The sequence below is a fragment of the Phymastichus coffea genome, unplaced genomic scaffold, assembly GCF_024137745.1.
Source record: "Phymastichus coffea isolate CEN01 unplaced genomic scaffold, Cenicafe_Pcof_1.1 PCOF00071, whole genome shotgun sequence".
Taxonomy (NCBI): domain Eukaryota; kingdom Metazoa; phylum Arthropoda; class Insecta; order Hymenoptera; family Eulophidae; genus Phymastichus; species Phymastichus coffea.
In genome coordinates, this window is record NW_026706882.1 from 1,062,579 (window position 1) to 1,089,215 (window position 26,637).

At 39.3% G+C, this 26,637-nt stretch overlaps 1 protein-coding gene across 1 annotated transcript in view; it reads left to right on the forward strand.

Annotated features, from left to right (window-relative positions):
* Nucleotides 1–26,637, forward strand: part of LOC131667908 (potassium voltage-gated channel protein eag) — a 73,450-nt gene that overhangs the window by 232 nt on the left and 46,581 nt on the right. The window contains exons 2-3 of the mRNA XM_058941669.1: nt 5,459–5,804; nt 6,047–6,415. Coding sequence (XP_058797652.1) covers nt 6,337–6,415 — 79 coding nt within the window. The 5' untranslated portion in view covers nt 5,459–5,804; nt 6,047–6,336. The remainder of the gene's footprint in view (nt 1–5,458; nt 5,805–6,046; nt 6,416–26,637) is intronic.

Genomic DNA, 26,637 nt, shown 5'->3' on the forward strand with positions numbered 1-26,637 from the left:
AAGTTATTGACGGACTCTGTACTCTGACAGAATGTGGTATCAAGTAGTTGGTTCAGTCTAAGAGGAAAAGAAACTGACGCGCACATCGGCAACGTCATTGAGAGAAAAGAAAAGAAAAATGTTTTTTTTTCTTCGTTAACTATGCAGCAAAGATTACAGAAGGCGTGAGCGTGGCCTTAACGTACTGTCATACCTGACTGGCAACGTGTCCACGAGTTTTCGAAGGAAGCCCTTCAAGTCGCAACTCCGATGACAGTGTCATTCAATCTTAGCTCGTCTTGTTGGTTACCGAACTGTCGACTATATATGTACGTGTAATTTCCCGCTCTCCCGCGCGTGATAAAAATCGATCGTGCTACACGCGTTCTTTTCGAAATTTGCTCAAATAACGCAGCAATTCCACATCGAGAACGTGAAGCACGACAAAGTCGTAAAAAACGAAGGCGGGACGCAGTTTGTTGTCTCTTTCCCCACGATGCATTCCGAGTTGTATTCGATGCGTCGCGTGTATCGAGCGTGCGCTACTCGAAAATCAATTGAAAGTGAAGTTAGCTATTGCACGAAGTAGATGTCGGCTGGAGCACAAGAAAAGAATATCGCGGAGACGCAGGTTTCCGGGTAGGGACGAATCGCCCAGCCAAATCGCAAGCGTGGACAACGAGATGTATCGATTGACTCGGCCTCTTTGAATTTGGAATCGCGCGAGCGATTCAGGCCGATGGAAAGGATATTTCCTGGTCATGGGATCATACAACGCCTCGATCTGGCTTTAATTTATGGACTCTTGCGCGTGTGCCAATGATTTAATTTTTGCCAGGGATTCCGCGTGATACTACCGCGCGCGCATAACTCTCGGGCGAGTTTCTAGCCTCTCTCTTCTGCCTACCGTTAGCCAAATTATTAAGTGGCATTGATCTTTCCATCGCGCAAATGCAAGTTCGTTCTCTGCGTTAAACTAGCAGGGGATAATTTTGCGTGTACGATCGAAGAGCAGGGAACCGGCGCAACGAGCTACCGCGACTGCCACGGTCGTCGAGATCCGTCGTCCTAGATAAAGCTTTGCGCGGAGGAGACGTCGCTCGCGCGAAAGACGAAGGACAGTATTATCCTTCCTTAATTATACGCTGCATGCTAATTCGCCTTATCGGGGCAACGAAAAGAGAAAAACAAAGTATCCTGCTTTGCAATTTTATCATTGACAAATGAGGTCTCCCCAAAGTGGAATAACTCTATGTACGGTCGGACGCGCAACAACAATAAAAAGAGAAAATCTTACGTCACATGTGTGAGCGCGCCAAAACAAAGCTACATGCAATAAAGCACAAGACGTCGAAAACAATCGCGATGCATAATTCATGAGACGACATAGCCACAGTCAACAAAATGATGATAAAGTCAGTGTGTCGAAATCCACGAACTGACCTTCAGATATCTCTCTTTTTCTTTAGCAATGTTCTGCACACAAACACGCGAAATCGATGCACTCTCTCTCTCTTTCTCTCTTTGCTGGGTCGCGGTCGTCGCTTTTACCTTCGCGTGCAGCGATCTTCCCGCGAGCTTTTACACGGCGACGAGAGGGGGGGGGGTTCCTCCACGCGACTCGCGCGAGGCTATATGATTATTTTGGGAATCGCATAAAAGCAAAGCGAACGACTGGCGACGATGAGAATGCTAAGGTTGTTGTCAGCATTGACGCTGTCGACGCTGCTCTTGACCTTAATCGCACGTTATGCAATTACCCCCCTCGCCCCGACAACAACGGCGTCTTGTACAGACTGACCTATGCCTCTTTTTTTTCTTTTTTTTTGCAATTTACTACCGCGGGAATTGGTGTATGTGCGTATATTCAGGGGTACGCAGGAGTTTTTAATTTATCTTTTTATTCTTAAGGAAATAAAACGGAACGCGCTTCTGGATGCTTTTGCGAAAGAATGGTTTGCACATCTCGATTTAAGTGAATTCCAATATCCAAAATACGATAGTAACTGCGTTTGCCTTCAGCAATTTTGTTATTCAGCCACTACAGTCTGTTTGAAAACTTTTTATAAATGTCCGAAATGCGAATACAGCTCGTTTAAAAAAAATAGCCTTCGTCTCTTCGCCATCGCGATCCCGATATCTAATTAGTTATGAAACTTTTTTCGATCTGACTTCGAAAGTGCATGCGCGTAATTGGCAGAAAAATATGATCTTCTAAATGCCGGCGGATGAATTGCTCTCTCAATCGAATTTACTGTAAAAGGTGCGTGATGATTTTACAGTTACAGCCGCGCGTATTTTGTCATTTTAACTGTAATACCGATACCGAACCTTCGTACCTTTTAATTAATCAAAGTCATTTCAAACTGACCCGTTAACATCGATAAATTCCTACAGTCCAACGCGAAACAGACAACTGGTAGTATCGCTACTTGCACCAGTCGTGCCCGTACTATAAAGCTGAAGATTAATTGATCAATTGACAAGCAGCAGCAGCAACTTTAAAGTAAACACACTTAAGTGGTCGCCACTTGCAAAAAAGTAAAAGTGACTGGCGACACACTATCATCTATCACTTGCTTCCTTGTACCCCTTGGCTATTCTGAAAATTTTACGCGTTTCCTGATAGATTGCGCGTCATTCGTAAAATGACCTACATATGACTAACGTCACGCACTCCGAGAGTGGGAAATCTCGCGATCAATGTGTTTAATACGAATCCCCCGTTTTTCTTTGTTTTCGTTCTCTTTATTACTTTTAGTATTGGCCATATAATAGAATCTGCCATTCAAAATGTTGAAAGGTACTTCTCGTGTATTCAAGCGAAATTCTCATGCAATATTTAAATACGCGATGGCGGATTAAGCAGGGATCTCTACTACTAATCCATATTTGTATATATACTAAGAAACCTCGTGTCTAAATAATCGGCTTGTATAAGCGGGAAAGTAAATTACAAACTAGTGTTAGAAAGGAGAGATTATTAATGGCAAATGCATAAAATAATCACTTTTGGGATCAATAATATACTCTTAAAAATTTCATCTTCCATTAGTATCGATATCATAAATGAATAAACTAGCGAGATTCATACCCTTGCATAAATAGCTTCAATAATCCATCCATCAGTCATCAATCATAGCATACATTATGCATTCGAAAAACAATGTAATTTATTCTTTATAAAAATCATTGTAGCTTTCGACCACGTTAAACTAGCGGAAAACGACATCAGTCACTGCACTCGGGCAATTTCTGAAAAAATAAAAAAAAAACAGTGGCGGCGGCATGAAAGCCACTCATATCGGAGCTCACGCCGCTATCGACAAATCTCCATCTGTAGAATAAAAAGTCCATATCCGTGTGCGTGAGCATTGGCTTGCCAAAAACTGCGCTCGTTAAGCCGCGAAAACGAGCGAAACCTCTTTCTCCTTCCTCTTGGTGAACAACGAGGGCTTTGCTCTCGCAACTAATCCTCTTTTTGTTCTCTGCGCGCAAGGGACTTTAGGTGTTGACATCGATTCAACGACGACGACGACGACGACGACGACGACGACGACGACGACGGGGATCGGCTTCGCTATACTTGTTTATCCTCCTATTGCCCTTTTGTTTCTTTAGGTGTATGTCTGTGAGACCACTTGGGATTAGCCGTGTGGATTTGCCAAGTTTGCTTGTCTGTATTTTTTTTCTTTTTCGCTGATTCGAGAGGTAAACCTCCTTAGCCAAAAGTGGGTTGCGGAAATGCTTTTTTTTTCGCTGACGAATCGTTTTGGGTACTGATTATTTGTTCAACTGAAATCGTGAGATTTTTTTTGTAGCAAATAAATTACGAATGATTCGTTATTTAGTACCAATATTTCGTGTGTTCATGCATACCTGACTATTCTTCTATATGGAACAGTGCTTTTGAATATTTGATGGACTAATAATAATACAACAGCGAGTTTCGTTGAAATTTTATAGGCCGCGACTAATTTCAGTTGGCAATGAATAAGAATCTTGCTCGTGCATTTTTAATAAAGCAATTTCACGCTTCAAAGTTTCAATTAGTCAATGCGTTCAGCGGGAAGACAAACGTTGAAGTGATTATGCGTCAAACGACAACTTGATGATAACTATCAAATCAATATTTAAAGAAGGCGAAGAGAAAGAAAGAAAAATAATCAATTAACGCGATAATCTCGGAAATCCTCAGCTTAGCAAAGGCTTTTCCAACATAAAACCTGCCTCGACGAAAGAACTCGAAATCTTTCCCTTAGAAGAGAGAAGCAGAAAAAGGAGGAGTATCGCCTCGTTCGGGATTCGCGTCCACGCGAGACGCACACGATATTAAGAAGTCCGCACTATGTAAATGCGTTGCAGGAGCTGGCAAGTTACGCAATGTAATTATACGACGGTTGGATATATAGAAAGTCGCGCGATAATTTAGCTGACAAAGGGACGATGTAATTGAGCATTCCGCGCTCTCCTCAACTATCTCACTCTTTTTTGGTCGACGACTAATTAAGGCTACAGCCGCTGCTGCTACTGACGTGATAACTTTTCTTTTGGTTCGCTGATTTTCTTTCATTTTTTTCAATATTAATGATGGATTTTAGCATTTTTTTCGAGGTGGGAGGATTGAGGCTTTCATTCCCGAAGTTTTTGGGATAATTAGAGGAGAGTTTGCAGTAAAGAGTGATATATAATGCTAGAGGGTTTTTTAGTGGAGGTTTGTGTGGTTGAACGTGATTAAAATATAGGTGGATTTTGAAAACTTGTATATTCTTACGAGTGGTAAAATGATTTTTGATATGTGAGATTTATTTTTGACGTTACATTATAAAAAAAGATAGAATTCGAAATTAAAAACCAAAAAAAAATAGCAAAAAATTTATCGAAAACAAATTGGAGTGGATACAAAAGATTCACAAATATTTTATTCCCCCCACGAAAAAAGTCTTATTCCGGTTACCGTAAAATACGTAACTTTTTTATAAGTAGAGTGAAACAAAACAAAACAAGAATACCACTGCTCGTCTGTCTACAGTTAAAAGTTTTATTAGCTTTGAAAAAATAAGGTTGCATACGTCGCTATATGCTCGAAAATTCTCAGCGTTCATCTAAAAGGGCAACGAACAATGCAAACACGTATCGTAAGTCGATCGCTGCGACGAGAAGAGTGAATCATAACATGAGCTAGAGTCAAACATTTATTCATCGTAGAATGCATAAGCCACGACAACGCGTTTCTCCTTGTTGATGTTTGAAAATATTCCATTCTCGTCCTTTCTTTCAATTCTCTCGCCCCATGTCTTGGGAAATCAATCAGTTGTTTAGAAGGAAGTCGGATGCCGTTGGCTGCCGTTACATAAATGTACAGGGCAGCTGTTGGACTTCGCATTGTCCTACAATGTTCACACACTCGAAGTACACGGAGTCTCTCGACCTTTCGTCCTACATACATGATTTTTTTCTTTATTTTTCTTTTTTGCAGCAAAACTGGATTTACAAGGAATTAACGGTCGCTTCGTATCAATAATCGTGGGATTATGTGAGGCAGTTTCGCGGCTGGTGGCGGTGGCCTTAGCCGGGGATGTCGTTATCCTCGAGCTGTTGTTGCTACTGCTGCTCAGGCTGCGAGACACCGCTGTGCTTGAAGAGTTGCTACAATGTGGAAGAAAACATGCAGACGCTCGACAACGGCAACGGATCCAGCTGCTGCGGCAGCATGGATGGACTGCGGCTAGGCTACACTACTTTGATCTCGCTATTGCCTAGCTGCGCCTCCTCGACCAACGATGACGCTCGTCTGCACACGAGGACGTCTTAGCTGACCCTTGGTAAATGTAACATCGGTTGTCACTGTCAAAGATATTTCTTTTTATTTGCAGCATTTGTTAGTAAAAAATATTCTTAAATTAAGATTATTTTTGCTAATTTTATTTAACAGAGAAAATCTAAGAGAACTTTCGTTAAAAAAAAATTTCTCAAATTCAAAAATATATTTTTAATTTAAGAATACAAAAAAATGAAAACAATTTTTGAACTGCGAATTTCTATAATATTTTTTTTTTTTTTGTAGTAGTCAGGAGGCGTCCAATCACCGTGGAGAACAAGATATATAGGTGATTATTTTGTTGTTGTCGAAGAAGAAGGAGAAGGAAATTTTAAGTGCGCGAGTGGAAACACGATTTAATTATATTATACTCGAGTTTCGAATCAAAAGTAGAAAGACATATTAAAGTGAATATAATAAAAATAGTGAGAGAAAGACACCGCGAGTGTCAGTGCAGACGAGGGAGAGTATTTGAAAGAAGGAAACAGCGAAAGTGTGATAGTGAAGTCCCATCGCACTTATAAGGTAACGAGAGGATGCCTGGGGGTCGTAGGGGCCTGGTAGCCCCGCAAAATACATTCTTGGAGAATATCATCAGGCGCAGTAGCAGCCAACGTGAGTGACTTCTTTCTTCTTCGTTTGACAGTTATTGAGATCTGCATTCTTTGATTTTTATTAGCTTTGAACAAAAATAAGAATAACATAATTATTTGCATGAATGGGAAATGCTTGGATGTTAATAAATTTATGGCGCTACAGCAAAAAATACTTCTTAAAACTGTTACATTCGACTTTTAAATTTAACAAATAAAAGCCTCAATTAATCGTTTTCCTATGCAGCAGCTGTAAGAATGTTTTTCCGCCGCGTAAAACGCAATTATTTTCTTTAATTTTACGCCTTCCTATCGAAATCTTATGCATGAGTTTGGACAAAGCCCACACGTGACCAACTTACGTGAAGATTATTCATCAAAATAACTCGCAAGCTGAAAGTCGTCATTTGTCTCCCGGGTTAATTTACTTGTCCTCTACCTCGCGTAGCAATAAAAACCATATCGTTTATCTTACAGTCCTACGACGACAAGTAAAGCACGCATTATGCAGTTCTTTCATTGTTCGCCGTACAAAAGTTACACTGCTGAAAGAGATAACCCGACGTTTGCTTTTACGCTTGTGCGCATAGGGTCAAGTCCTGAGCATAAAAGACAATCTGGCTGCGCCAAGCGAAAAGCTACGTTTCTAAAACCCCTGGGGAGATTGTAATTTCGAAGTGGCTCAACTCAAATTAATAGAATAATCCATGTGTGCCTTGACATACCTGGCTACATTGTGTTTTTTGATGTCTCATAATATAACTACGTTCTAGAGGGGCAACGGTACGTACACGCGAAATAGAGAAGGAAGAGCGTTGACCTATGCTATAAATTTTATCGGGCAGTTAACACTTTTCTTCTTTCGTTTATAGGCCGACAATCAACGTTCTCTCTCTTTGTTCGTCGAATAATCGTCGTCCGATTGTTTACGAGCTCGCGACACGCTGCGTATCATTGGCACGTTCGCATTGTTCGGCTCTCTCGCACTGTTGCTAGCTTGTATTTTGCCTTTTTATCGATACGAGGCAGTTTATGATTTGTTTTCGTATAAGTTGATTGAAATGCATTAAAAAATACGACAATTTTTTAAATTCATTCAGCACACTTGTCGTCAAATACAGTATAGTAAAATATGTGACAGTGTGAAATTCGATCGTGTAATCTATTCACTCAAAGCCCCCTCTCGCGCTAAGAAGTTCAACTGTAATGTTATAACGGATAAAATTCAATTTATTGCTGAAACTTATATAAGTAGCAAAATTTCAAGTAGATAATCTTACGTCACGAAATAAAAGTTACTGCGAACGTCAATTCGTGAAATAACAAAAAATTAAAAAAATCATTGATCCAAGTAAAAAGTCCGAAGTTAATAAATATGATATTTTTTTCACTTACGAAGTAGGGCTGCGCAAAGTGGCTGACAAGACAAAATTTAATGAGCTTTATAAAAATACAAAAGTAAAGCGAGAATGGATAAAGAAATTATTTCCAAGCTGCTGGCGAGTCGAAAGAAGAAAAAAAGAGCGAGAGAGATATCGTTTTCAACGACTCCAACATCTTGCTCATGAGCATCTCTCTTTTGTACGCTCAGTTTTTCGCGCTTCGACGCGCCGCCTCGCGACGAGGAAAATATGACGCGCCGCTAGAGAACGACTTCCGGCTCTCGCTGGCGCTAAGACTGATTTTTCCTCGTTTCTGCTACATAATACTTATGTCTTTTGCCTGTACGTTGCTGTATTCTACATTTTTTTCTTCTTTCTTATTGCTTCCAGCAAAACTTTATTTCATTTAATTTGAAAAGGAAGAATAACTTTACAACACACGAAATATATGTATTTTGTCAATTGCCGCGAGTTCGTATCTGCTTGTGGGAGGCAATTTGCTATGACCTATATTCAGCCAACCTAGATACAAGTACATTTGATATGATGGAAAGCATCGTTTTTTCCCTCTATTGATTGAAATATATATCTTTCGAATAAAAACGCGATTGGCTAAAATCTTGCATATAAAAATATGGTCCACGCTGTAAAGAAAAATTCCCGGGCTCAAATCTACTCTATTTCTAGAACAGATCTCTGAAGGGGGGCTGTCTACTCAACAGATAATTTTTTTCTGCTTAAATGGTATATTAGATTGACATGGATTTGCACATACTTCACGAAGCTTTGTACCAAATGTTATGCCACTTGGATGTCTATCAGTCACATTGTCGATAAATTATTATGTGTTGTTTATCCTCTGGAAATAAGTCATACTCAATATCATTTTCGTGCATCCAATAATTTTTTGCAAGATTTAGAACGTTTTTAGAGTTTTTAGGAGTATCGTTTAAAAAAATAAAATATACGAAGTCGAGCTAAGGCAAATACTGCAAACAAAATCATTGAGTGATTTCAGATTCCTCAAAAGAAAAAGAATCTTTCTGTAAAAGAAAACCAAATTGATTTTTTGACCGAAATTAAGGCAGAGAGTAGCTTCAAATTGAAAAAAAAAATTAAGAGCACTTTTCACGTGCAACGAAATTAACTGTATTTTTTAATGTATACGAAACGCCATCAACACAACAATATCACACATTTATAAGAAGGAGAATGGTATTTATTCATGTGTGCGTGCTCTCGCAGAGACTTCATATTTTTGGCAAAGTCATTAGAATCAATCATTAAAATATTTGCACGGTACAGCCGTATGTAGCAGTGTACTGTAATTATAGTCTCATGCAAATTCAATCCTCAGTGCACCCGTGTGACCTATATGTAGCATCGACGTTTAATTAAAAATGACACAATCCGCAGATCATAATTTTTCACTCGTCATATGGAATGCGATAAATGTAGGTTAATCGGTATGAGAAACCGAGTTGAAAGAGTACAAAAAGTTATCTTGAATTTGTGCAACGGACAACATTAGATACGCGCTCGCATCGTGCGATTAACAGCGCGGTTATAAGGGGGAGGGGCGAGGGAGGATGGACGTGCGTTCTCGCTTTTACGATACGCTCGAGCGCCTCCATTCTCGAGCGTTCGCGCTTCTCTTTTTATTTCGTTCGGCCATTGTTTGAAATCAGCTTTTACCGTATTGAAGGACGTGCCCGGGAGAAAGGACGCGCGCCGACCTTTCGCTTGAATTATCTTTCCAGATTTTCATCACGCCGACTCCTTCGGCTCGAAAGCCCCGCATTTCTGGGGGGGGGGGGCTTAATATTGACGTTCGTACGACAGACGCGGCGAGTAATTAGGCCAAAGAACTTTCGCCACTCGCTTGGTACACCGACGTAACACGGCAACTTTTCTTTTATTCCGTCGGATTATTAGGTCTGCAAAGAAAAGACGTTTCCACCGAGTGCGCAGATAAGCCCAGCAAAATATCTATCTCCCCGACGGTATGCCCGATGCCTCTTTGAAAATAAAACAAGATGTGTGCTTCGACGTGTAGCGGTGCAGAGATCGATCGTATGTAGCATCCTTCGCCAAAAAAAGAAATAGCATGTGTGCATCATCCTCGACCCTCTCTATTTGCATAGCAGGAAATCCTCTCGTCAAGGGGTTATTGATTTCGATCTGTTTACACAAAGTTATTTTTGGCTCGCCAATCATGTATCTATGCTACTGCGCTCTCCATATTTTTTATCTTTGAGAGCATATTTGCTCAAAACTTACGAAACCAAAGAAAATAAAATCCGTTAAAATCTATGCATTGCTCTCGACGATATCGTCGTTACTTTGTCAGACTGCCGCCTCACGGTGCAAGTAATTCGTATATGGGATGATAAACGTTAATCAGCACGTCTAAGTTCTTCCACGCGTGATTCGGCTAGATGAAATTTAATAATTTTCGAATGAGACGGAAATTTAAGTAAAACCGATGCCATCGTCGCGTGTTTTAATCGCGTGATTTATGAACTGACCTTGAGGTAATTATTGAATCTCGCGTTGAATGTCTTGATTGTCGGAGAGGCAGTGTTAACGATCAACGTTTTGATATTTAGCAGGGAATTTTTCTTTTCCTTGCGCCAAAGTCCTTGTATATGCGATTGATTTTTCGTGCATTCAAGGTCGCAATTATGCTACTTAGAGAATGCGATTTTAAGGTGGAATTTAATGTATGCGGAAAGTTTGCCGCATACATTTGAGAGACGTGATGGCAATTTGGCGAGAAAGTTTTGCTTGATGAGTTAGATTTATCGTTTTGTACGAATTGTGCAAAAATCAATATTGGAATCGAAAATTTTCATTTATCTCAGCGACATCAATGAAGTATATTAGTATAATTCGGTAAACTTTGGTTATATTGTTAATTATCGCGTATTAATTTATCGCGGCAACAGACGAACAAAATGAGCAAATGCCCGTAAGTTTTTATTGCAATCAAACAAGTATTACTCGATGTGTAGCGGATACAATTAAAATAACGAAACGTAGAGTACCCGAGAAAAAAAGAACTGCCACTATTGAAAAAAGTATCAATTAAAACTGGTAACTGCTTCTACAGTAAAATGAAAGACTAATCTACCGCTTTCATGATGAAACATTTATTTTCTTCTGTAAATGGTAAAGTAGAAAATTAATGCAGCTTGATGCTTTTAATTTAATTTTTATTTCCTAGCCGAGTAATTATGGAGACTTGCAAATGAAATCATTTGATCAGTATCTTTTCTCTTTCTTATTATGCAATGTTTATTGATTTGAATTAAGTTTCTTTTTCTTTTGCAGCTGAGAATTGTCTTGACATTATCATAACGTGAATATTCATACATTTTTTTAGTTTCTAAACAAAATTGAATACAAACTGTATACCATTCTAAAAATTTTCACATATATAAAAGCGTCATTGACATTTTTCGTAGAGAAAGCAAAGAATTGTGTCAAAAATAAGGAAAGTTTCTCCTCGTTAATTCGCATAGTATGCAAACATTACCTCGTTCACTGCACAATTAGGAGTAGATAAAACTCAGCAAGCTCGCAAACTAGCGATTCTGGAATCCGAAAATAACGAAGTTATGATCATATCCAGTCCTGAAAAATTCTATTTTGTCGTTTCTAAATAAGCGGACGAAAATGAAAATTAGTGAAAATCCACATACAGCATAATCAAAGCCAACATCTCGTAAATATGGTTTCGCGCCAAGCAAATATTTGAGCGTTTCGAATTTGCTCTCACTCCCGCACGCTGCTGCGTGCTTCTGCAGCACAGAGCAATTTCGAACGCGCGCGATGCATAAACCTAAAGGTATGCAAAGCGCGTATGCACGTAGCAACGAAGAAAAGCCCAGACAAAAGGAAGTTAGTTTGCTGAATCAGCCTTGTTTTACGCGTAGTGATTGTAGCCTCTTCTCGTGAGCTTTTCGTCGTGCCTTTTTATACGGAGGATTCAATTTTTTAATACGTCACATATGTATCGATCGGATTCTCAATTGACTAAAAATTATTTTGTAATGCATTTAAAAAATGGCTTGCAAGAAAAGTTTCCTTGAACTTAGAAATTTCATTTTTAAACATCGCAAATTAAAAATTTTATTTTATTTTTTCTTCAAATCAAGGAAAAAAAGTCTAAATTTGAGAAAATATTTTTTAAGTATGCAACAGTGTATACTAGAGTGGTTTTTTGGCTGCGTACGAAATAAAAACATTTCTTAAATGTAATTGTACTCTTAAAAAAAAAATTGTTTTTTCGACGTAGACCTTGTTTTAATTTAAATAATAATGACTGCTTCATTTTTAAGAAAAAATAGCTTTAATTCGATGCGTGCAACAAAACAGAAGAGCTTCCAATAAGCGCAAACAGCGAAAAATTAAAAAAAAAATACGAGAGCATAATTTGCGTGGTACCGATGGGAAAGCATATAAAGATACAATGTGGAGCGAGCAACGAGCGTCAACCTCGAGCAATTAATACTATAAAAGATCAGCTAGCGCACCGACACAAAACGAGGCGTATCACGATTCTCTCGAAATTTTCCGTACAATGGTTAATAACGCGCTGGTGCTGGCTGGCTGGCTCGCTCTATTGTCATCGACACGCCAGTAAATTACCGGAGTCGGGGTAAACTGCATCGCACACGCTCTGCAATTGCATATACAACGGCAGAGCGCGCGCGAGCAGCAAACATTTCCAAGTTGACGCTTAAACTTGCTAGTACTTGCAGGGGCGTGCTATTCATTGGGCTCTGCCTGCCCAGTACACATATTCATACGTGATGACCGCACTTACAAAGTTTAAGGCGCTATGAGCCTGTATTTTCAAAACTAATCGATTGTGTATTTCATCTTGACGTCACGCCGCTATAACGCTCGGACAATCAAGCTCACGTGACCTAATTTGAATAATCGAAAGAAAAGAGGAAATCATTTAAGAGTCGTCTTTTTGAAGTAACAAGGAGCCTGTCGTATGGTGGAGTGTCATCGTCTTGCTCGTATCGTGTCATCACGAAAACATTTGAAAAAATTGTATTTAAACATTTATTTTACACACACGTACACATATACATGTACATACAGGACGCATGTGAAAAGGGGAGTTTCAAGATAATGCTATCCGTCGCTCATATGAATTCCAAAAATAAACAAAATGCTAGCAGTGTTCTCCCCTCTACTATCAAGCGTACTATTTATGAGTAACCCTAAGTAGGACATCAGAGAGTAGGAACTTCATTGTAAATTTCATCCTATTTAAAAAAACATGGGAGCGGGTGTGCGCTGTCAACTCTTCCCGACGCTGGTTAGCCAGCAAGCGGATACAAAAGGAACAACGCTTTATTTTCGCCATCCAGGGGAGTCGAGCTTTAGTCATCAGATAAACATCAAGTCTTTCTGTGACCTCCGAAGACCCAATAAGTCCTGGACTGACTACTCAGTCTCTTCTGCAACATTTCGACATCACGCATGCTCAACAAATTTAAGTGGAGACTTTGAATCACAACTTATACCACAAGACTCATTAATAAGAGCTACCACACTTGAAACTTGGATTTCAAGGCTCTCCTCGAAGATCATTGCGTCCTGACACTTAGTACGCGTTAAATTGTGTGCGTGATAAGAGCAACTCTAAGTTTCTCCAAGCGACCTTTTTGATTCATTTTGGGCAACCTAGTCGTTATCGACGAATCATCTGCTAGCTTAAGCTGCAAACTCTGCCTCTCAAGTTATCTGTACTTCTTACACCATTTACATTTCTACACAAGGTACTCTACACTTTACTGATATAATTTAATTTGTTTAAATAAATATGCTTACACGTTATATATACACATACAATAGTTTCCTACGTAGTCAATTGATTAATTATTCGGAATTTCTCTCTGCACCCCGTGCAGTGGTATTAGTTTGGTTTGGTAATTTATTTAATTAACTCGATTTATTGGGTTATTTAATATTATAATTTTTAAAGCGTCAAAATTGTTAAAGCAAAGCTCCACACTCATTAAAAAAAATAGACCATACGAGGACGGACAGGAAAGTGATATTACATGTGCAACGACTTAAGTCTATCTTATATTCACCTACTTCTACTTGCCTTAGCTGTATGCTCGTTTACAATTACTAATCGTGTTTCACGTGTGCTTTTTCGAAAAATTTATAATGAAACCACTCTCACAGTAGATTATTAAAAGTCGTGTAGCTGTATTCCCGCCGTGAGTTCCGACTTTTACCGCGAATGAATTTTGCGAAATGTTCGAGCTCGTTTGAATCCTACTTTCCATAAGCTTTGAAATGCACTCTAGCAAGATTAATTTGATGAAATCCAAGTCGACTAATGGCACTTTCAAACCAACTATATTTTTTAGGTGTGTATCTAATGAAACCATTTTTGGTTAAAAACTTATTTTATCAACTTAAAACCGTGTTGCAATATTAATGAAATCAACATTGTTTAAACATGTTAGTTCAACAATTATAAATCGTGTTGCAATAGTTAAATGTATACGTAAAAACATAAATTTTTGATATAATAAATCATATAGTCATATTTGACTTGTGAATAAAAATTAATTGTAGAAATAATGACAATAACATACTTTTGTACTTTAACAAGGCATATGAGAATTTTCAGAAATGAAATTTTCATGTGTTTGTTATTGTGATTCCGGTGGTTCAGATTCCACCTTAAGCTGTAGGTCCAGTCATGATGCTTGTAAAAATCTCCTGAATCTGTCTAAAAGTGATGGTCTGTATACTCATGACTATAGGGAACCAAGAGTAATGCTTGTTGGTACTTTATGCACTTTCGCAGCGTTCTACATAAACGTAGTTTTTGAATTAACAACAATAACAATAACAATAGCAGTTGTATTTTTTTGGATAACACTTCATTTTTGACTCATTTATTATGATTTTTCATTGTACTTATGAAACATTGAAAAGTACTGAACTTCTTATTTAGCATTTAGTAACAATTTTTGAAAATATTTTAGTGAAAGTCACTTGTTTGAAAATAATAAAAGATGCTACACTTTGTTTATTCTTACGCTACAAATAATATTCCAGCAGGAGACATTTCTATCGTAAGTCACTTTCGAATCATACGCGGCGGAGAGATGAAAATAACCACTCAAAGTGAGGCCTCTCTTTTACTCTCTAGCACATTTTAATTGTTGAAGCAGAACAGTGAAAGAGAGAGAGAGAGAGAGAGAGAGAGAGAGGATCGATGGCCCTAATCAGCCGCATGTCCGCGGCCCTGCACCGTATATAGTTTTCCTCTCTCTCTCTCGTGCTCCCAAGTCCATTAGCGGCTTCTCTTTATCTACCTATAGTACTCAAAAAAAGAAGCGAAAAGAAGGGAAAATTAATCAAGCTGAAGTCGATATCGCATCTACTGGGTTGGGTTGTTAAGATTTTTGGTGTTCGAAAAGAAATTTAATCTTAAAATTTGACACGATGATTTTGGAAGCGAGAGGACGAGAAAATTTTGTCACAAGTATTCTCGAGGGCTTTATTCCGAATGAGCTGTGTGAACCCGCCCGGGGAATTTTTCAATTCGCGCATCTGTATATACTAGCGATTTTTCAGTCGAGAGACGCAGACTCGCCAACGCGCGTTGTGTTGAAAAAAAAAACATTGGCGAAGCCTTTGACTTCTCGTTCTCCAGGAGTGGCGTGCTAAACCAAAATATTTTCACTATCGCGACATGCTCGAGCATCGCGGGAGAGACGTGCGTGCAATATACTCGCGAGCTTTGCAGCCACGCTCTTGAAACACTTGGGCGAGTACGCGCATCGTTAAGGTTTCTTACATTCGTGTACTCTCTCACTCGAAAGCGGTTTAAATTTGCCTCTTAACGACGCGCGCGCGGCTGACCTATACGCAGACAGCAGAAAAAAGTCCGAACAGCCAATCGATCTGGCCGCAAACAAGACAACGGCGCGACGCCTCATTTTTCTTCCCCACAAAGTCCAAATCCTCGCTCCTATTTTCTCGTTTACGTTCTCTCTCTCTCTCTCTCTTTCTCTCTCCCTCTCTGGGTGATTTACCAGCGACAGTCTAGGCGGAGCATATGTGCGAAATATCTGTGGTTGCAGAAACGATTGTCAATGATGAGAAATTAATTGACGATTGAAAGTAGTATGGCCTTCGAAAAATAGAGTTTTTCAATAATGGCGAGTTGCCTGAACTAAAGACTAAAATAGATAAAATTTTATCAATCAATATTGTGCCAAATAAATTGTATCAAATTTATATAAAATATGGAATGTGAAGATTATTAGTTATTTTAATATTTTATATAGTTAAGTTATTATAGTTAATTACAACTATTACAGTTTTTACTAATCATCGCAGCAAGTAATGGTAGTAAATAAAATTATGCGCGATTTGAATATACATCTCGACATAAAACTTAACCCAAAATATAGTAAACTTGTACGTTAAAGTATGCCGTCGAAAATGTCAACGTACCTCACGTTTTCCAAATGACAGTCTGTTATATAAAAAATAGTGGAATACGATTATTTTACGTCTAATTAATGAAATACTATGTAATTTTAATCAAATAAATTTTTATTTCTTGCGTAACTGGAATATCTACCTACAAACTGATATATAAGTCGAATGTAAAAACTGTAATCTCTTATCGGAGTAACTTTACGTTTAAAAAATTCGAGGACAAGAAAAAAAATACTTTAACGCTTGCTACTAAAAAATTTAACGCTATAAGTTCCGTTGGTGATTTTTTTTTTGTATTTGTAATGCTCAATTCATTGAATATTTCAGTACTGCTATGTATAACGTTCGAAGATTTTGACTTTCGGTTGATTGATAGATTTACTTTTTCTGCAGCTCCGTTGCAATTTTCCCCGACTTTTTCGAGGAAGTCTAGTGCGCGTGAATGAAAGATAATTGTCCATGCAGCGTAGTTAACTTTCTCTCTTTTTTGTTGATTACAATATAACATTTCTCAATGTCAAATGGTATTGTTTTATGGAAATGAAAGCTCCTACATTTCGCTATTCGTATATCGAACGGTTATCCAATGTGTAAACACGTTACTAAAGCCCAAAGCTTGCTAACAAGCCGCAAATCAACATACATACCCACGCGCACACACGCACACACACTATCTGATCAAATACGCGGATATGAATACGAACTATCCCTTCTCATGAGCGTTAAAAAGATACTGTTGTTGCTAAAAAAAGCAGGAGAACAGCTGAGTCAGCGCGAGGGCATTTTAAGCGTCTATCAGAGGTCATTACCAGTGTCGTATCCGGTACTAAACGCCCTCCATAAATTTCCTTGCCATTATGTCAGTACTATCCCTTCCAGTTTTCGTGTGCCAGCGGGATACAAAAGAGGAAATCCCTATCTTCTTATTCGACAACCTAAGGCTATTATTTACTTAAGCTTATCGCCTGCGGAATTCTTTTCTCTTTCTTTCTTCCGGATTATATATATACGTGTGTGTGTGTGTGTATGTGTGTGTGTGTGTCGTATCTCGGAATCTTCGCGTCTCATATCGATATAAATATCCGATTTATACGTGACGGAAGATGCAAAAACAGAACATTCTGGCGGTTTCCAGATCTATTGATTAAACGCGGACCGTGAAATCGTTGATGCGAAAGTAAAGCGCGGCACGCACAGACACGCACTCGACAAATAGTCGGATATCACGAGCGCGATAGAACGTGATTATCGTAAAGATATCAGAGGAGGGCAGGGTGAACGCGGCGACAAGTACAATAGACTGGGTAGATCCACGTTATAGGTATGATGTTCTAATTATCGTTGGTAATTGGCTCTCGCAGAGAACGCTTTCTCGCTTTTGTGCTCCGCGCGTTAATTTTCTCGCGTAAACACAAGCTGCTCTTTATTTTTGCCTTCTTATTCCGTTGTTTGATAGATATATTGCGTGCGTGTCGCGTGGTGAATTATCCTCACGCGAGCGCGGCGAACGCACGCGCCAATTTCAATCGTTTGCACTTTGACGCAGATTCGACAGTCCATGCGTGCACGTTCACGTCGGACAGTTCTTTACGATTTTTTCCTTCTTTCGCTCCACACCACGATTTATGTAACGTAAGCGTGTCACTAGGCTGTTCTTTTTTTTTCGTGTTGCTCGTCGTGATAACTCCCAAATGGCTTCAACTGTTATCGCCGCGACAAAACTTTATGCGCAGATAATCCACACTGTAATACATGCGACGACGCGTTTTAATCTGTGACCTTCTTTGTTACATTATTGTCTAGTTTGTAGCTGATAGAAACGAATTTCCAGTTTGTATGAGTTCCTTTAAGGACGTACAGTTAGCGAAAAACTTTTCCCAGTGTAGTTTAAACATCGGAAATTAAAGTATTCCTCCAAGTTTTGATGCCTTGAAATATCTTCAGATGAATTTCTCGGAATCCGTCTTCATTTTATGATCTAGCCTTATTGATACGTACGTGCTTCAACGTTTGTTCACTTTCCGAACGATCTAGGAATGGCTAATTGCCCTGGTTTGATAATTTTGATTTAAGCCATCATGGTATTTATGGATCAATTCCTGCAAGTTTGCACTAAATAACGGAAGCAAATTTTTAGTTTAACCATGTCATTTATTTGAAAGCAAAAATCAAATTTCCAAGACAGGGTCAGCATGTGACCAATCAAATGTCAAAAAAATAATGAGCCTTTGACCGTGACAATCACATCTCTTCATAATGGTGCTAAGGATAGAAGTACCTTTTTCCCATTTATAATGCGTACCACTAACATATTTTATTTCTGCTGCTTTTAAGAACTTTAGCAAGACATTGTTTTCGTCAACGCTTAAATCATCTGATCTGCACGCTTGTGAGAAAAGATAAAAGGGTAATCCGTAGGGGTTACCAAACGGATATTAGAAAAAGAATTTTAAATCGCGAAAACCGCGTAAATTTTTCAACTCACATTTCCGTGAATGAACAGCCGTTGAGACCAACGTATAAATGATACGATATATTTTTCGTGTTCCTTCTTGATTAACAATCAATTAAAAAACGTAGGAGTCACGGAGAAACACGCGCGAAAAATGTGGTAAAACAAAAGTTTGAAATTTTTCATCAGCAACCGCATTGTTCGCTCTCTTCTCCGCATTGCACATCCATCTCTCACCTGCGATTTTTCACTTCGCACCACCCTCCTTCGTTATACGTCACGTGAAGGTGGTCTTCTATCCTCCAGAATTTTTTTAATTCTCCACTTTATCGTAGAAAATAAGCATAGGATTTGCCTTTTTCAGTGCGTTTTTTTGTTGTATCCCTCATATTTCAAAGTTGTCACATAACATTTTTGTTTTTGATCATTTAGCATTTCAGATCTAGAACGATTTGTTAGCTTGTGCTCAAAAACGTAATTCATTTCATTGTCTCCGTAAATGTACGATCCTCCATATAATTTCAATTATATATTCTCATTTTGTATAATTTTATTATAATAACACTGTATCAAGTCGCTAATATCCTTAACAGGGGGATGCGACTCAAAATAAATAAAGAAATAAAAAAATGTCGAAGTTCAATTGCAGTTATCGTTAAAATTGAAATGAAGTCACGGCAATCGTGTTTCAATTTCTCGCGCGAATCTTTTTTTCAATTTGAAGCTGTTTAATACCGATGTACCCATCAAGCTGCACATACGACTAAGTGAACGTAGAATCAGAACTATAATTTAGCTTTTCCAAAGTGATTCTGATCGGAATCGACCGAGATATCATGTAAACTAAACTCTGTAATCGCGTTACTTATACATTTTTATACTTTAAACTCGTATGATTAATCTTACATATGAAAATACATACTTTTATTGCGTGCTCAGTTGCACATATAATTAATGCCAACGAGTGGAGTATGGGGACACTTTATACAAATGCTTTTACTTCTGTTTATGAAGGTCGTGTAGAACTAGGCTTTTTGATTTATCACGACGATTATTTTTCCGTGCGTTCATTTTCCAAGCTTTCTCACAATTGCATAATTATGTAGAACGACTAGGCTAGATTTTTAATTAAAACGCGTCAATTTGAATATTATACGTTTGCAGTCGTATCAGTTTCAAATATTTATACGGATCAAACTGCAATTTCAATTTACGAAATTACAGCAAAATTTGTAATACAAATAACTAAAGAACCCGAAAATCCACACTAACATAAGCAATTTCATAACGTCAAATGTTGGCTTCCCCGCAATTGCTGACTCGCGATTACGCAAAACCCTAAACGAAACAAAAAACCACTCTCGTAAACAAGGATACCTGCAGCAAAATAAAAAGGACGCTTAGTACCGCTCTGTGCTATAAAAAGGAGAGACCATATAATTGCATCACGGTGAGGCCGAGTAATAGAACTTGGGTTCCTCGTTGCGAAAAAAAATACACACTATTGCGCATAAAAGTTTAATAAACAAAGCGTACTGTGCAGCTCATTGAAAGCCGTGGGTGTAGAGAGAAGCAAGCTTGACGCACTCGCTAATGAAAAGGAAAAAGAGAGTATCCGCGGCACGCTCACTCTCTTTTTTATTTTTGTTTTTGTTTCGTTGGTGTACAAACAAACTTCCGAGGAGACTCGGTGACGCGCCAAGTGGAGCGAGATATCTTTTTTTTCCTATCCTCGCCGTGGCGGGAGTAAGAATGCGTCGCCACGGCGACTTTTCCACTGGTGCATTTTTCATCGACATCAACTGCAGTTATGAATTGGCGCGGGGCGCGTCAAGTATGACGTTTCCTTGACAAAATTTTTATTCCCGCTGCAGGCCCAGCGTATATCGCGGTAATGTTTCAAGAATGCTATTTCCCTGAGCTGCGTCAACGATCTCTAATTTTCTCGTGCGGCGTATCGCGGAGAATGCCACGCAAGCGCAAACATTTTGGCGTTCGATTATCGAATTAAATCGTGTTTTACGAACGCTTTTTTTGTCGGAAAATGGATTTACACGCGTTCGACGACATGTTCAACAACGGAAAAGAAACACACGCGTCACGCAGGGACGCATAATTGAATAATAACAGCCAGACGAAAATTACGATTGACAAATCTCGTTATCGCCCTAGGCGTTTCATCGCCTGCATTATTAATCTAAAAGGCCTCAGTAGAGGTCGACATAGAAAGAGAGAGAGAGAGTCCTTCAAGAGAAAAACTCTGACCTTATTGCCATTCGGCCGCTGCGCGGCGTGCGTTTACTATGCTTCGTATATCGTGTGCGTCCCTTTACATCGAGTTTGCACATGCATACATCTCTGGACAAACTTTTGTGTTTAGCTTTTCCTTACAGTAGATCAGAGATTATATTTGAGTTGAGGTTGTATCTATATTTTTCTACTTTACATCAAAGTGCCCGATCGGTCGTTATACGAAGTCAAAGTTACGAAGACGAGATCGACCGACGAAAGGCGCAGCTGAAAATTCTTAAAGAAGCACAAAAACGACACTGCGCGGCAACGTTTTCTTGTTGTCGACGTGAGCTCCTTCGATCGCAGCCCCTCGTCGGACAATCGAGCGTATAAAGCTCGATCCATTAATCGACGAGAGCGAACGAAGTGGCCACGGCAAAGCCGAGAGCTCGTCGATCAGCCGTTCATTCTAAAATCGCATCGCGCGTGGGATGGACGCGGGCACCGTGCAGCCGAAATGCAATCGTCGGTTTCCGGCAGTAGTCGGGTGCGGTCGTCAGGTCATTGGGTCAGAAGACTACGAAGGCGACGGCAGCAGCAGCAGCAGCAGCCGAGCCGGAGCGAGCGCAGGAGGTCAAGCTTGGCTATGTGCGCGCGCAACCTGCTATTTTCCGGCGCTGCCGTGCTATTTTTAGCTTCTCTTACACTAACCCACGCCGCCAGCGCGACGCGCCGTCTCTCTCTCTCTCTCTCTCTCTCTTCTCTCTCTCTCTCTCTCTCTCTCTCTCTTACGCTTTTAATAGCCCTGCATTCTTCCGTACATGAGCGAACGATTTCTCTTCTTCTTTTTTTGATTACGCGTGATTTTTTCGTTTTCGCTACTGGATGTTGAAAGGTCTTCGTAGCTCGAGGTGGAAGGTTTCAATTCCATGATTTAGGAACTTTAATTAGGTTTAAGCGACACGCAGGCTTGAGTGGAACAGCTCGGCATTCGGTCAACCGTATCCTTAGTATTTGTACGGAGAAACGAATGTAGAAGCGTTTTAAGCGTCTGCGCGCGCGATTCCACGCTACAGCTTTTTTCGCGGAGGAAAGTTGAGGTTATTTCCTTGGGGAAATTTATCGACACCTTCGTTTATTCTGTCTGTTCTATATAACGGAAATTCTCGTCGATCTTTTTGTTTAGGATTGAAAGATTCCTCCGTAAAGGCGCATTCAACAATCGACAACGCTGCAGTGCATTTTTCTCGAGCGCGCAGTCGTACATAATCCAAACGCGCTCCGGCTATTTTCAGGAGCTTTCGAGACGACGAGGAAACCAGGGGTTTTCGCACTTACTTCAGCTGTACATCTTTTGTGTTCGTTTTCCTTTTCTTATGCGCGGGATTAATTCTTCTGATTTCATCCCCCGATGTATATGTACGTGTATCGTTAACAAGATATTATTTACATTTTCCTGTCGCTTGTTGCTGTTTTCGTTTATTTATGGAAGTATTACACGATAGTTCTATTACTCTTTCGATGCCAGAAATAACCCATATTTTCCATCGGTCTCTCTTTCCCTCCCTTTCTCTCTCTCTCTCTCTCTCTCTCTTTCATTGATCGCATAAAGGAAGGGCGAATTTTTCAATCCCGGCAGATGTTACGAAGTTTCATCACAACATGGATACTTCACAATTACCGTTTCTACTTTTTTGAAAAGTACATCAATGAAAGTCTTTCTTCTGACTTTAATACGTACGCTGTGCTTTCTCACTTGAAGCGCGTTTTGCAAAATCTACTTTGTCAATTTAAATTATTATTCTTTCGTGGTGTCGCGCGCTGGTAATTTTTCGAGATAAGGTTACTTTCAAAGTGTCCCGAGCTTGCAATCTTCGCCAAGTTTTTCCTCGTCTTATCGATACGCCGGAACAATAATGGCAAACTTTACGAGCTGAAAATAGATCCCCTTTAATTTACGATTTGACGTTTTCATTTCGAATTTTATTTTCTTTTAAATAATTAAAAAAAAAACCTATACAGTCATTGTATTCGGACGCATGCTTGTACACTTTAATTATGGCGAGCGTTCAATTACCGTATGTAATCAATACTAGTAGTTGCATACATCATTATACACAAGCTTATAATCATTAATCATTGAACTTGCCATGCACACAAACATACAATGCTGTCCTCGTGACATCGACGCTCTTGCGCGCGAGTATAGTTTTTTATATTGTAGATATACAATATTCATACGTCATGCGTATTTTCACGTATGACATTCATGAGTTTTACATGGAAAATCTATAAAAGCTATTTTTTTTGTATGCGAACTATTAGTAATAATGCACAAGTGTACACATTTTCAGTGTCCCATATAAATCTTTACTCTCGTGTAGAATGGACGATGTTGAAACTATCTTTGAAAAATCTTCTTTTCAACATTTTTGCTCGTTCAATGCCACGTTCGTGTCGCATTTTACGCATTACCAATTTTTCGATACAAAGGAAAAAATATTTTATCGTAATAAGTTTCGGAAGGGTAACAATCGAAAACGACAAGTTAGTTTCGCAAAGCTGCTTTTGTAAAAAGGTCGCCGATAACTTTCTTACATCGATGCGAAGTGTCACAGATTGATATGGACTGTTATTTACGAGCGACTCATTATTTCTACGAGAGAATACTGCTGCTATCAGCATTTTCATTTCGAAGGAACGCTGTGATCTGATTTTCTTTCTTCGCGATTTTAGTTGGGCATTTTTTTATTCCCGAATGGCAACGAGGGTCGCTTGAAATTCCGGGGATTCATAATGCAATAAAATGCCCGTATAAAAAGAATACTCGGCTGAGCGAATGTATATTGCAGCGCCGTTCAATTTTAATAATCCAGATAACGGAACAAAGTCATTGCGAAATAATCGACGTCAGTGGTTTCCTCTCTCGGAAAGCAATCGAAAACAACCAGTGCCTTGCCCGCCCGCCCGCGCAGACTCAATAGTTTTAACTCTAGTGCACGACCAATGAAATTTTATCGCCATTGGAAAATTGTGCGAGAAAGAAAATGCGAGCGCGCGGGTATCGCTTGCTTCTCTCTCACGACCTTCCGTCTTTATTTAATCAATTAAGCTCGTGGGGGCGGCGGTGGCGCAAATCGACTCAGGGACACGTAAGTGCGCGCGACGTCGCACTCGTGTGGTGTGTGTGTATGTATCGTGTTTATCGTTTTCGCGCCTCGCGCATATAACACGAGGTCTTTCTAGATTTTTTCTTTCTACTGCGTGTCTTACCGCGAGAATTAAAAAGAAATAGACGGTTTTTTTTTAATTTCAATTACCTCGATGCCAGTGCTAAAGTTTCGGGCTATTTCTGAAGGCAGATGGGTTTTATCGATTTTCCTTTATTTTCGGGATTGCAAAGTGTCCTTAAAGATGTAATTCGAATATTTCACAAAAACATTCGCTCTCTTCGATGATTTAAAAAAAGGCGCAGACCATGTAAAATGAAAATCGATAACATTTCATATTCTCTTAACGTAAAGTCACTTGGGGGGAATATATACAAGAAAACGGGCAAAATTCATAACAGAGCTCTAAGTGAAATAATTCTGTCGACCAGAGTTATACCCGAAACGCATATTCTTGCACTTGCTGCAGACGCAAGGAAACGAGGAAGCAATGCGCGAAGAATACTATATGTTTGTAGTAACCTCGTTGTTTCCAGTTGCTTGCTGCTCTATTTTTAGCAAAAGAAAAAAGAAAACACACACATACCATAGCTGCTCATAAAGCATTTAATTGTAGAATTTGCTTTCTTGTGAGATTTTTAGAGGACAATCGAGCAAAGTTTTTGATGAATGAGTTGGCCTCAAACGGCACCATATTATCAAAAAGAGCTTACAGCGATTTTTACGAATTATTCTGAAAATTCAATTTATTCGATTTATGATTGCAAATTCCCTCGTTGTAATATTATTGATAAATTCCACTTTGAATATCAGGCGCGCATTGTATTTATAGGTCGCCGAATTAAAGCAGAGTAATTCGAAGAAAATAAAGTTTTATCTCAGAACATTATATCGTCGGTAGCATTTTAGTTTATCTTGAGTTAGATAAGTAATTTCGAGTTGAAGTGTCCAAGATACGACAAGATAAGATTACAACGTGTACTTTCAATAGAGAAAAATCAACACCTATAACAATTACCTATTCGTATTTGCTTCAAAGCCAAGTTTAAAAATTAGCTGTTCTCTCACTGCCGCGGAAATTCCGTGCACGAAACTTTACCCACATCTGATAGACGCGTCCCGCAGAAAAAAAAAAGAAATTCACGATGGCAGTAGAAAAAAGAAAAAAGTAGAGAAGAGCTTTTTACCTGGGAAAGGTTCAAACGTTACTCCCCCTCCACTTGCCGAAGTATTCCTCGCCTCAGGCTTTTCGCCTTCTTTTTTTATTTTTTCTGACTCGTGCAGAAATGTGGGTCTTTGTTGCTTTATGATGTTTGAAGCTGTTGTTTCGCACGGCCGAACATTTGTTGTGTTATGATAAAACTCGCACCGTTAATTTGAAAACTGAATACAATTTTTTGCTTAGATAGTGGGATTTTAACTGTAATAACGTGAGTTTTTTTCCTTTCTCGCTCGGGATGGTCGTAATTTAAGAGGGCTTGACATACTTCTTCGAATCATGAGTATAATTTTCATTATCGTATTATTCATCAGTTTCTTAATTAAATTATCTTATCTTGTCGATACATATTGGAATCATCAATTGATATATGCGCGATCGGATATTACCGATTGGTACATTTGCCTCACTCTGATATTTTTTCTTTTCGAGTAAAGCAAGAAACAGAACTTGAGTTTTTTATACGGATTTTTATAGAGTTGATTAATTCATTGCATCCGCATATTTCCATTGGCCAGAAGCTTTTCGCGTTTTTTGTGCCTCGCGCGAAACCAAAACTCCATTGGAAAGAAAAGCCGATCAGAAAAAGATCAATCATCCAGCGCTCTTCGCAGCGCGGAATCTTTACCTATTCAGCTCTTCTTATTCAAAGTATACACGCAAGAAATCTCCATCTTGAATAAGCCGCAGTATCTACTCGGAAAAGAGAAAAGTGAATTCGCCATCGTTGTACTTTACTTATCCTTTCGAGGTCGTCAGCCGCTCCGCCGCCGCGCTCTAAAAATAAAAGCACAATCTTCTAAGGGCTCTTTCTTGCAGACAAGCTGCGTGAGAAATTTTACGAAGCGATTCCAAATCTAAGCTTATCTCACTGCGAGCAAATTACCTGTACAATCATTAAGCCGCAGAGGCAGCATTACGGCTCCCCAGGGAGAGAAAGAAAGGGACGCTCTTGAGCTTCTTTTTTTTCGCTACTGTCTATCTCCCACTGCCTCCCTCTTCCGCTCGTTCCAAGTTCTATTGTCCACGGCATTGTATATACGTGCGTGAGACAGAAACTTGACACATATTCCTTGTGACTATTTTCAGGGATGGACGCGAGACGAGCGCGGGGGCTCTGGAAAAGTGACTCGGCAATTTCGCCTCGCGCGATTATTGTTTTCCAAGGGCTTCGATCTTTTATCGCTCCGCTACTCTCTTTCTTTTCTGTCATAGTTTTTTTTATAGGTCGGCACGTTCTCTTCGTCAGTGCTGTTTTTTGATCCAGCGATGCGCAAGCGCGAGATTGCA